General features: G+C 39.8%; 1 protein-coding gene across 1 annotated transcript in view; it reads left to right on the plus strand.

The window, feature by feature from the left end:
* The window catches only part of LOC138019405 (protein hook homolog), an 11,208-nt gene extending 1,015 nt beyond the window's left edge, over positions 1–10,193 (plus strand). Inside the window, exons 2-5 of the mRNA XM_068866178.1 lie at positions 6,620–6,664; positions 8,294–8,335; positions 8,599–8,652; positions 9,050–10,193. Coding sequence (XP_068722279.1) covers positions 6,620–6,664; positions 8,294–8,335; positions 8,599–8,652; positions 9,050–9,133 — 225 coding nt within the window. The 3' untranslated portion in view covers positions 9,134–10,193. The remainder of the gene's footprint in view (positions 1–6,619; positions 6,665–8,293; positions 8,336–8,598; positions 8,653–9,049) is intronic.
* The last annotated feature ends 2,307 nt before the right edge of the window (positions 10,194–12,500 follow it).

The raw sequence follows: 12,500 nt of genomic DNA on the forward strand, positions 1-12,500 counted from the left end.
GTGGCCCTGATTAAAGCTGTTGACTCGTGGAAATTAGCCATCGATCACGGCGAAAAGGTTGTAAGTGCCTTCCTTGCTTTAAGAAAGGGGTTTGACATCATAGATCATAACACCCTTCTAAACAAAATGAGGAACAACAGCGTAACTGGTACTGAGCTCAAATGGTTCAACAGCTATTTGGATGAAAGATATCAATATGTGTCCTCTGATGGCAAAGAATCAAGCAAGAGGTTGATAGTTATGGTGTTCCACAAGGGTCAATCCTGGGACCTACCCTGTTTAACATCCATGCAGGCCTGTAGTAAGCATAAAATGACTGAGGGGGGAGGGGGGGCTGAGTGAGTGGCCCACATTAACTCCCCCCACCCCCCCTCCCCTCTTTGGTCTCTCAGTTAAAGCATACTTCTTGGTACATTTCAAATCACTACATTTGTCTACATTACCTTTTGTTCTTGTCTCTAATTTTCCGTTTGTGTTGACTTTGACAAAATAGAGAACTTGTTTGGGATATCATTCGCGGATAATATGCCAAACAATTGCTTTTGGTTTTCTTTCTCCCCAACAAAGTCATAAGCTATGTCTACAAGGGTCAGATCATCTTTTCTGTCCTTGTGGACATGCAACATCGTTAGGTGGTTCAGTCTAGAGTCTCCCGTTGTTGAGCGTAAATGCGTCTTAACCCACTTTAAAGATGAAAACGTTCTTTCACTAACCCTGACTAACGGCATTGGTTGCTGGCATGACAAGTAACAACTTTCCCAGAGTACAAATTTCGGTTAATTACGGTATATTAGTTTTCTGCGGGAGCTACATGTATCAAGGGACTGCAAGAAGGTTACCAGATCATTGACGTCAAATTCTGAAGTGTCATAGTGGTAAAAGCAAAAGTTGTCCTTTTAACTTGAAAGAATCCAAATCTTTGCTGTATATCTTCACCACTTCGGCTAGCTCAATGTCACATGACTCACTGGCAAAAGACTACAATAGGAGCTCCTGTATGTTCACGTAAATTTTGAAGTCTTTTTCCTTAAATCTTGTGGCAATGCATTGCTTTGCAGTATCTATTGCATTAAAGTAGATTCGTTTGTAATGGTCTTTGAGAGTTTCAGGTAAGTGGTGGCTTTTCTCTTCCTGAGTAACTTAGGATCCTCAGTGGCCTGAATCTCTGTAGTTTTGTGCTGTAAGATCCGAGCCCAAAAAAGACTAAATGAGGTATCAGTCCGATCTTTCAGTAAGGCTTTTACCACATCCTGGGTAAGTCTGTTACCTTGAGCAGCTAAGGTGGATGAATCTTGCAAGGCATGACATAGGTTGTCAGTCTGCCTCCAAAGCTGCTTTCCCAGGATACAACCAAAATAAAAGTTGAATGTTGCCATCATACTTTGAACACCTCGGATTCTTGCTTTCAAATCCATGTCTTTTGACTGGGTTAGCAACCATCCCATAGTTCCATTACAGTAGTTCAGCGTGATTATTGATAACTGCTGCTAATGCTTCGCCATGCACAGTCCATCTCATAGGGCAAAATGTGTGTACACCGCATGACTCATTCTTTGTTTCCGCTCTCATTTTGTCTAACTTTGTGTTTTTTTGTGGTGACTTTTTAACCAGCTTTCAAATTTCACGTACTGTGAATCGCTGATGCATTGACACTGATTTTATGGCATCAGCGACAGCCAGATTTAAGGCATGTCCATAACAGTGCATGTGTAAGCATCTTCCGTTGATGGTTTTATTTTGCGTAGCTACTCCAGTTTTCTCGCCTGCCATCGTCGCTGCTGCCCACTGGTGCGCTGGATGTTTAAATTCATTCTCAGTAGGGCATTCTTTAGTATTGCTACTACTTGATTTACAGTTGTTCTTTCCAAAGGATGCATTCCAATTAAATCTTCGTGTATCACAAAACAGTCGTCAACCCACCGAAAGCAAAACATCTGCTGTTTCGTCAGCCGTGATTGTGAAAAACATCACATTCTGAATGTTTGCAGATATTTGCTGCATCGTGCCAAGAGCCATTGCCTCTAGCATCTCATTCTGAATCTCTGGTGATGTGTATTTGTCATCTCGTTCCGGAAGTCACTCAATGATCTCTGGATTTTCTTGAGCCCATAGTTTCAGCAGCTGATGAAAATTGGAGTTGTCCTCAGACATTGTTTCAGTGTTCCAGTCTCCTCTTAATGGCAAAGCCTGTCATACTAAGTATTGGATACTCTTTTCTAATGCATGTCATTCAGATAGCAAATCACCGATATCACCTACATGTATTACTGTTGCAGGTGCTGTGACATATCTTGCAACTGCCTCCATATGCGAATCAGACGCTTTGTGCTTTTGAAATCCTTTCTTGGTCTCCATTGCATTTTTCCAGTTAGAAAATCCATTTTTCTTAAAAGCTGGGTCTGTGTTAGGTGAAGTTAGCATTCCGCTTTGAAGTGCTTTCAAGCAAGTATGGGAATAAGCTGCATCTCTTCTCTTGTTATAATGCAACCACTTAAATCGTTCAAACCATGCTGTTTACTGCCGAAGGTCTTTGCCAGGAATTTAAAATTCTTTGGCTGGTATGGACTATCTGATACATTTACAAAGACTTGATCTGGAGGGCTGAGTTGTCTTTTTGTCGTTTTCTGTTTGCCAGAAATTGTTGTCCATGGCTCCAAATCATTTTCATTTCCAGGATGTTCTTTGATTCGGATTGTGACTACACCAGGCGCTGTGTCACTAGTGCATGGTTTTACCCACAATAAAAGTGTTCCCTGCTTATTTTCGAGATGTTTGGATTTCTTTTTTGGTGGCTCTTGCGAAGACATTTTAAGACTTTCAATATAAATGCACAAAAACCCAAGTTTCACTCAAGTACAGTAGTATATTTTATACTGGCTGACCTCTTAGGAAACCAATAAAGTTCAAGAGGTCAAGTTCAGGGATTGTCATTGGTGCATTTCGATCCATTTTGCTTCTGTCTATTTTGATGAAAAATAAGGAGATATTTTAAAAGCTGTTGGTTGTTTTTGGCAGAGCAAAAATACGATTTTCTTTCTTTACACAGTTCCAAATTGCACAGAAGAACAACAGTACATAATCTTACTATGATCAACGATACTCTGAAACTGTAGCTTCCATTGACAGCTGTCCATCGTAGAAGCAAAATTCCACTTTTGTAGCAGAATTTAATTCATCTGAAAATTTCTTGGGGGGGGGGGGGGGGGGCTTGAGCCACCATGCTAGCTCTACAGATGTTAACGAAGCCGAACACTCAGTAAATGAAGACCTTACCAATATTGCTTACTGGTGGACACAAAAGAGACTTATAAGTAACCACAAGAAATGCTAAGTTATGTTAACCAGCGCAAGGAATACTGTAGCTACCTCCTGTAACTTAGAAATTTTTCTAGATTGTAAACTGCTAAAGCAGAGGAATAGTATGAAATATTTAGGTGTGCACATAGATCATAACCTCCGGCCCTTAAGAGTCCTCATGGGACCGATGAGGATAAGTAGTAGTACCGGTATAGATCATAACCCAAGTTGGAATACGTATGCTTCTTCATGTAATACATGTATCTCGAAGAGATTATCCCAGACTGTTGAGCAGGGTATCTAAGTACATGTACCTCAGCTGGAAAATGCTACCTACGATACATAAGCAAACAACCTTTCCAATTATGGATTATGGTTGCATAGTCTGGGGTGACTGTGGAAAACAAAACTCTCTGCACCTCGAGCGTCTCCAAAACCAAGCTATGCGTAATTACCCTTAGGGCAAATCGCAAGACTTGTACACAATTCAAGCAATCGAAACTAACGCTGCTACATGTATCTATAAGCAGCAGAAGACAGTTCATGAGATTACAACTTGTGTACAGAATCATTAGCAACATAGACTGCCCTCGCCAACTGAAGCTACATGATTGTAATTTCAAAGATTGCTTGTTAATTGACGGTATGAAAGCCAAGTCAACTATGTATGGGCCAATATAGTTTTAAGAGTGCGGCTGCCTGTGAATGGAATTGGAAGTTTCAAGTTGGTCGGCGCATTATTATTATTATTATTCTAAAAGTCTATAAAATATTAATAAATTACAGAAAGGTACAAATTTAAAAGGATTTAAAATCTAGGTAGTGCCAAGGCAACGACTGGATCGACTGTGCGCTAAAATCGAGTTCCTTAAAATAAGATTAATTATTATATAACATTGATTTGCAATAGGAACGCCAATCGATGACATTCGATGATGTTTCCACTACTCTTGTAGGATTATCGATTGGTCATCAATTGCCCGATGCCAGTCAATGCCAATTACCGTAATTAGCCATAAGCGATTGCCATTGATTGAGCGATTGATTTTTCGATCACTGATTTCCTTCCATTGTTCAGGCCCTGTTGAGACGTACTAAGTGCATGCTAAGCAATTTTTCTGAGATAGTTCAAATAAATGAGTGCAATAAAGCACAGGTGCCCGAAGCTCAGAGTGACCATGTCTTACAAAATTATAAGGATTTGTATGGGAATCCTAATAAAAGGCTTAAGAAGATAATTATGTGAAAAAATTTTGAATTAAAAAGCCAAACCTTATTGCCATTGTGGGTAGCTTCCTTTCTGTTAGGTTATTTTCCAGATCTGATGCCATTTGAGCCATTTTTCAATTTCTCGGTTGTCAACGGTACATTGTATAATAAAATCCCAAGGCTGGAGACTACATTCTCAGGAGCCACCAATTTGAGTCAAATATTCCTGGCTAAAATGTTCCCACAGTCACAATTCCATGTCAGACTCGATTGACAAAGATTGAACTTTCATCTCACCCCACCATCAATGCAATAGCAGTCCTGCGAGTGACCTCAGGTGGTAACTAATATTGCAAGAAAACAGCTTTCGAAAGAGATGCTTTATCACCAAAGTGGCCATGGCCTCGACCATTGATAATGAATTGAACCTTACTGGGGTGGCAGACGGTAGTTTGTCAACCCCAAATTTCTCCCTGCATTGTCTCAGTCGTCCAATCAGAGTAACGCCTCCTTCATGTTGACAAACTTCAAAAACACATTCACGAAGCCGGGAAACGTTGAAAGATGCAAGAATGAAAGCCATGGTGAACAAACTTTTGTGCGTTCATGCCGCTTTTATTAGTTAATAGAACTTTGTACGTAGTAGGCTGTGTGCGATCGTAACTGTAATGTATTTATCAAGCCTTCAAGGAATTAACATTAATAATTATGCAGATAAAATTTGTCTCCATAGTTTGTCAACAGCAAATTTTTTTATTCCCATGAGAACAAAGTTTATTTGCATGGTAATTCCTCTTTAGTCAATGCAGTCATGTCCAGAGACCCAGGGGAATAAAGAAATTTGCAGTTGACGAACAGCGGTTGAAGCCAATGATGGCCACTTTGGTGATAAAGCGCCTCTTTTGAAAGCTGTTTTCTTGCAATGGAGTGAACAAACTACGGCCTGAGGTTGCTTGCAGAACTGCTATTGCATTACATGTAGTCTCTGGACAGCCTTGGGATTTTATGACACCATTGACAGCCGAGAACTTAACAAATGGCTCAAATGGGGTCTGATCTGGAAAATAAGCACACAGGAAGGATTGAAGCTATCCACGATGGCAATAAGGTTTGGCTTTTTAATTGAGAATTTTTTCATATACCGGTAATTATTTCTCCTTTTATCGAGATTCCCATACAAATCCTTATATTTTTGGAGGCCATCAAGGCTGCTGTCTAAGAACATTTTTCGGGAGCCCTTTGGGCTTCCAAAATTATAAGTTAGTAGCCCAAGCCCAGAATTAATTAATTCCAGCTGGGATCATATTTACAAGAAATTGAGGATGAATCAAGTAAGGCACCCATTTGGCCTACTTGTTCAGAAATTTGGTCGCCCACTGCTCGCAAACAAGGCGCCTCAGGCGACCGAGCGACCGTTAGGCAGCAACCTTGGCCATGCTCACACTGAGCTTGGGGTGCCTGTGAATAAAAGTGAACTTTTTGAATGCATATCATTAATAAGAATTCTTACGTTTATTTATTCCAAACTGCACTCAAAATCATGTGATTACCTGTACTAACAGCAGTCAATATCAATCATTGATGATTAAGAAATTAATACCTATAGGGATGATACATGTATCTGTTTACAAACATTGACTTTAATTTGTTATTCAAATGTGCCAACCACAGGAACAAAAGACCTTTTGATTCGACAGCCAATGAGGTTATGGACCTTGGCACATTAATGATAATAGCTGACGTCAACAATATCTTCACTTTATATGGGGATGTTTCTTGTGACATCACCCGTTGTTATCAATACAGTTTATGGCAAGCAAAACCTAATTGGCTGTTGAAACAATGACTTCTTTTGTTTCGTGGTTGGCAAATTTAAATTTCAATAGAAATGTGATGTCAATGTTTGTAAACAAGAAATATTGTTATTGATAATTAAAAATTAATTGTGTCACTTAAGATCATTTTATTGCCATTTCTTTGACTTCCATTCCTGGCAAATTTTTTTCTGAAAAAAAAAATTTTCCTGCTTACATGTGGTTCCCTTATATATACCATAATATTTTATTACATTGATGTTACTATCCTGTACTGATATTATTGATGATGTTTTCAGAGATTTCTTCCAACCACCGCTCATGATGAAAGGGACATTGTTAAGGTACAGTACTGCTCATTGACGGGTAAAAATCTTCTGGCGTTAGACAGAGTAAAATCTATAGGTATCACTCTTATGACAGAGAGGATTAAAGGGGATTTAGTTTTTGAGTGGACATAGATGTTGTTAACCTGCCGGGAGCCCCTTGAGGAGTGAAAGGACGCATTAGGTGCAACAGACCTGCTTCTTGAACAGAAGTTTTCACTTGATCTAATTTCTGGAGTAGTAAATTATTTAACCCATTGACAAGTAAAATCGTGTGGTGTGAGACAGAGTCAAAGGGTTAATGATTTTGCGGGGAGGGGGGAGGGGTTTGAAAGTCCAAAACCGTGAACTGTGCCTCTAAGTGTTCCAAATGAATTTGTCACTGATTTAGGTCTACTAAAAAACTATCTGCCCTGTTCCCGTTTCCGTCCTAAGAGTGGTACTAAAAGATTTTACTTTGTCTAATGCCAGATGATTTTACTCATCAATGGAGATCGGTTCAGGGGTGATTTAAGGGTTAAAATACCACAGGAACAGGGGGTTGTGAGATGGGGCCAATAAAAATCTCTATCCAAGGAGACTTGAAAGTCTAATGATTTTCAGGCAGGCTCATCTTGATTATTTTAAGACCCTCAGTGTGGGGCCACCTGGGATTCAACCACTCGTGTTTCTAAAAATGTTTTGTGTACAGTAACACAGTCCATGTTATAAAGAGATTATCCTAGTCAAACTCATGTGATCGTCTGACCAAATCTCCTCTTCATTATCCAGGGCATACATGTACTGTATCTTTGGGTCCAGGGCCCAGCGTTAATTCTTTTGGGTAAATTTTAATTGATCAGTCTGGCGTACTCTCAAAAGGTTCATTCAGGTACGTTTCTATGGGCAAACATCATTATCAGGTTTTAAGTGAAATGGAAATCTCATAAATCAGCTGCTGCAACCACAAAATGACTCCGAAAAGAACATTTGGTATGGCATCATAAAGAACAAAATCTCCTACCTTATTGAATGAAATGAATGCATGTGTACTTGAAGTGCAGGTTAAAGACAAAAGAGTGAAGGGATCCACACACTTAAAAAGACCAGTTGGTAGAGCATTGCACTGGCATAGCAGAGGTCATAGGTTCGGAATCCTGCTGGAGCCAGCTGAATTTTTCCAAGGGGTTTTCAAGAGACAATTGCTTAAATAGTCTACATACATGTAATTGTGATGATCACTTCATTATTAGTATTAGTGATTATTAGATTGTTAGTGAACATCACTGTATTGAGCTTACTTGCAAGCATATCAATGTCATTCATTAATAGACCATATTGAACTTGTAGCTGGATCAGCTTGTCTTAATATGCAAAATTAATGTTTTTGGCTAGAATTTCTTTGGAATTGATTTTGATTGGAGTCACAAATAGATTATTTTAAAAATCGAAATAATTGTTGTTATTACGTCTCAACTTTTTCCTCCACTTCAACTTATCCCTTGTATTCATAAATACACAATTCCTACTTTTCAAACACAGCTGCCTACTGCATTTCCTTCTGACAACCAGTTGCTAATGACGTACATGTACATTGTACTAAGAGTGGAAATAGATGAACCCCCTCTTCCACTGACAAAATTTCTTTCTTTTTTTTTTTATTTGAAGGAAAATGGTTTAAGAAAAAAGGCAGAAGCACTTCAATCTAAGGTACTGTTCATGGAAAAGACATGTATAGGACGTTATGTAACAACAAGTCGTGTTAGGCTAAAAAGTCGCAATGTGCAAAAAATAATTAGCAGTTATTCCTCGAGCATTAAAAACGCGCCCAAAAGATTAATGACGTGCACGTTTACCATTTGGCAGAGCATGGTACATATTTGCTGAATGGCTAAGCCAGTGAAAACTCTTGAATTGCATTATCCAATGATCCAGTTTTTAATAACAAGCAGTATTGTTGCTTTTTCCTTTAGGTAGATACACTTAGACAAGAAGTGGAAGTACTCAGACTGAAGAAGAAGCTGAAGGTTGATTTAGTTATTTTTTTTACTTATAATAATGTGACTTCCACATAAAAGAGACCATATTAAAACACAAAGAAATAAAAAATACAGTGACTTTTAATGGTGCCCAGAACACCCTAAGTGAGACCAAAGTCCAAAATTTACACCCCTAAGCGAGACGACGAGCATCCCTCCCCTTTTTATATGGGTTTCTCTTCCCCCCCCCCCCCCCCCCCCGGCAATTTAGGGTTCGTACTTAAGTGAAAAATGTAAATTTGACTTACCAGGTTCAGGCCTCTGATCGGCCACTATTTTTGTTGGTTCTGTACTCTGCTCCCGTATTTATTTATTTTTTATCTTCTCGGACAGATGGAACTCTGTACATATACATTAATTTGTTTCCTTGTCTTTTTCTGGGCAGGAGCTTGAGGATGAAAATGAAGCATTAATTTCTTCTACTGAAAGTATTCAATCAGAAAATCTGAGGAAACAAGCTTTGATGTGAGTCAAATTGAGGACTTCTTTTTCGAGTGATTTCACGTGTAACAATGTCATTGTTGGCGAGAAAACAGCGATCCCGCAGTAATCAGCGGCACAAACAAGTGTGCGCCCATTCTTGGCATTCATCTGTTCTAACTGGTATGAATGGTGACTCTGGTGTCGGGTTCAGAGTTTGCTTGATACCCATGGGAAGGACATGCAGCAGTTTAGTACGCCTGTGGAAACGTTCGTGCTAGTGTAATTACCCGAGCGAATGGAAAAAAAGAATTGCATAAAGAAATAGACGAGGATTCGGAAATAATTAATAAGGAGCCCACTTAGCCTTTTCGTCGATATTCAATTCTGAATTTTTTATTTATTAATTTTAATTTTTATATACCGACTTTACTCTCGAGTCTATTTCCGACTTTTCCCCCTACTTTTTCTCGCCTTTTTCTTCGACCTTTTTTTTGACTTTTCCTAACGATTGTATGGCGATACCTCTACTTATGCTTGAAGGCGCTATTACACTGTGCAATTTTTTGTGCAGCTTGTCTCGCAACGCCATTGCGAGACAAGTTGCACGAATCTTTGCCCAATGTAACTTTCCTTACAACGGCCAAAAACGTTGCGAGACCAGTTGCAGAAACCTTTGCGGAAAGTTTTACTTTCCGCAACGGTTGCACTGAACGAATTTTGTAAGCATGGCGAAGTGTGACATCTTTCCTGCAACTTGCGTGGCAACGGTTTGCGGCACCCGCCAATGAAAACGTTCCTTTAACCTCATGTGATCATCGAAACGAGACAAGTTGCATGAATCATTGCTCAGTGTAACACGCGTAAAACAACTTGTTTCGAAATTTGCGAACTTTTGTAGAAATGGCGTTGCTAGACAAGTTGGACGAAAAATTGCACAGTGTATCAGCGCCTTTAGTCGTTTAGACTTGGTTCGCCCATGTCACTCAGTTTGACATTTTTGTAAATTTTAGTCTTAACTTTACTTTCCTTTTAGAAATTATTCACTTTCATTTTTTAAATGCAAAAAGAATACACGCGGATGAAATAAAAGGCTATGGCAAAGAGGACATTCGACTGATACTTCGAGTCTTAAGCCGATGATACACGGTTCAACATTTGTTGATCAACAAATGTTGCAGCTCTTGTTCAACAAATGTTGAACAGTGTGTCGTGTCGTGTTGAATGTTGTTGAACGATGTTGAACGAAAATAGAGACCAGCTCTATTCCGTTCAATACGTTTGTGCAACATTGTTCAACATTTGTTGAGCAACAAATGTTGCAAGTTGTTGAACCGTGTATCATCGGCTTTAGGAAACAGAATACTTCTTGCTGGCTTTCTCCCTTTTCTCTTGTACGTATTTCTCTCCCCATGACACTCTTTCTTGCACAGATTATTTCGCGAGAGAAACGGATAGGAAGAGGAACTTCAATCAAGCCGGTAATTTTGGGAGGATCTCCCCGAAGACGAAAGAGAATGAAACTGAAATATAATTTAAATTTCGCACCCAGCTCTGGTGAATGCCAAAGAATGGTCAGAATCGTCAGCTTATACCTTGAAAATCTTTCTTGCAGTGGTTAATTATGGACTCGTTTGATAAATAATAGTTATGCAACGCTTTCGAGTGGTATACCGTGAAATATCCCACGAGTCACTTGTATTTTCTTTTTTCTCAAGTGACGAGTGGGATATTCCACGGTATACCACGAGAAAGAGTTGCATAACTATTTTATACAAAAATTTGGTTTTATCAACGGAGTTGATAATGTAATTTGGCCACCGTACAGAGATTCTAAAAGCTGACGTTTCGAGCGTTAGCCCTTCGTCAGAGCGAATCGCTCTGACGAAGGGCTATGGATTCGCTCTGACGAAGGGCTAACGCTCGAAACGTCAACTTTTAGAATCTCTGTACGGTGGCCAATTTACATTATCAACTCCGTTGATAAAACCAAATTTTTGTACACTACTTCCCCACCGACGCAGCACCACAGTTTCTTTAGAAACTACCCCTTCATTCATTAACTATTTTATACCATGCCATAGAAAATAAAGTGGCCAGCAAGGCACGATGGAAAGATTGGGTGTGATACCGTTGAATTACACTGATCAATGGGAAAGTTCGGTGGAGTACTGACGAATGTATAACGGCTTCCCGCATTCTGATTGGCTGTATTTTCTATGGCATAGTATAAACGCTGGAAACTGTGATACGCGGAGGGGGGGGGAGGGGGGTGGTACTGAGGTTCCCTTTCACTACGACATTTTGATGTCAACACTTACAACAATCGTCTGTTGTCAGTGCCATTGAAATATATTACATACCGATACATACACATGCTCTCGCTCCACCATGCTAGCATTTCGGATGCTTGAATCGGACGAAGGAGCCGTCTAGCATTTCAACATTCTTATCAACACAACAACACTATCCCGTGCTGGGCGAGGATTGCTTGGGCTCATATGACCCATCCGCTCTACATGTTGGTACAAACTGCCCAAATAACGTCCCATTAGCCAATGACTTGCGCCTTGCTTGTTCGCACTTTGATAAGTTATAAATAAGTTATTTACCAGCTAAGGGTCGGTCCGTTTAGCGAGCTATAAACTATGACCTCGGTCTTGAAAAAGCTGCACTCGGTTTGTGGTCTCGGGCAGCATTTTCAAGACTTCACCTCGGTTTCAGTTTTTCGCCATACGGACCTCTCAGCTTGCAAATAACATATATGCATATTTTACGTTTCTGAGATCTCACCTTTGCAGTCCGGTGGTCCCTTCTGTCGAGTTCCTTGTACCTCCCTGCCTACCCTGATTATACAGTAACACTTATCTGTACTAGCACAACATTGAACTTCTACAAAGCTTCCGTCTGGTTTGCAAGCCGGGGGGCCACACCAACCTGGCAAGTTCACTATAACTCCTTGAAGTCTCTTGCACAAATAAAGAACCTTTGTGAATCGGTCAGTGTAAAACGCACACTGCAGACCAGGGGTAAAATGAAGACTGAGGTTATAACGTAAATGTTGAAAAAGCCCAAACCCCTTAGAAATGCTAACCTTAGGCCTAATGAGACCTAAAACAATATTTAGGCTTAACTGTTAGCATTTCTAATGGGTTTGGACTTTTTCAACAGTTAAATTATAACCTCAGTCTGCATTTTACCCCCGGTCTGCAGTCTGCGTTTTACACTGACCCCTTTGTGAATACAATGAAGGCAGAACTTCACTGAAGAAAAAATCTCCTTTCGAAGACCCAATTTTGATAGACCAAATCGGCTGACTCTATGTTGTACCCAATTCAAATCTCCCGAGGAGTTAGCATTCTTAGGGTGCGTCCCTTTGGGATGATCCAAAAAAGGACCACTAATCCAGGATCACT

Source organism: Montipora capricornis, chromosome 10, assembly GCF_036669925.1.
Source record: "Montipora capricornis isolate CH-2021 chromosome 10, ASM3666992v2, whole genome shotgun sequence".
Classification (NCBI taxonomy): Eukaryota; Metazoa; Cnidaria; class Anthozoa; order Scleractinia; family Acroporidae; genus Montipora; species Montipora capricornis.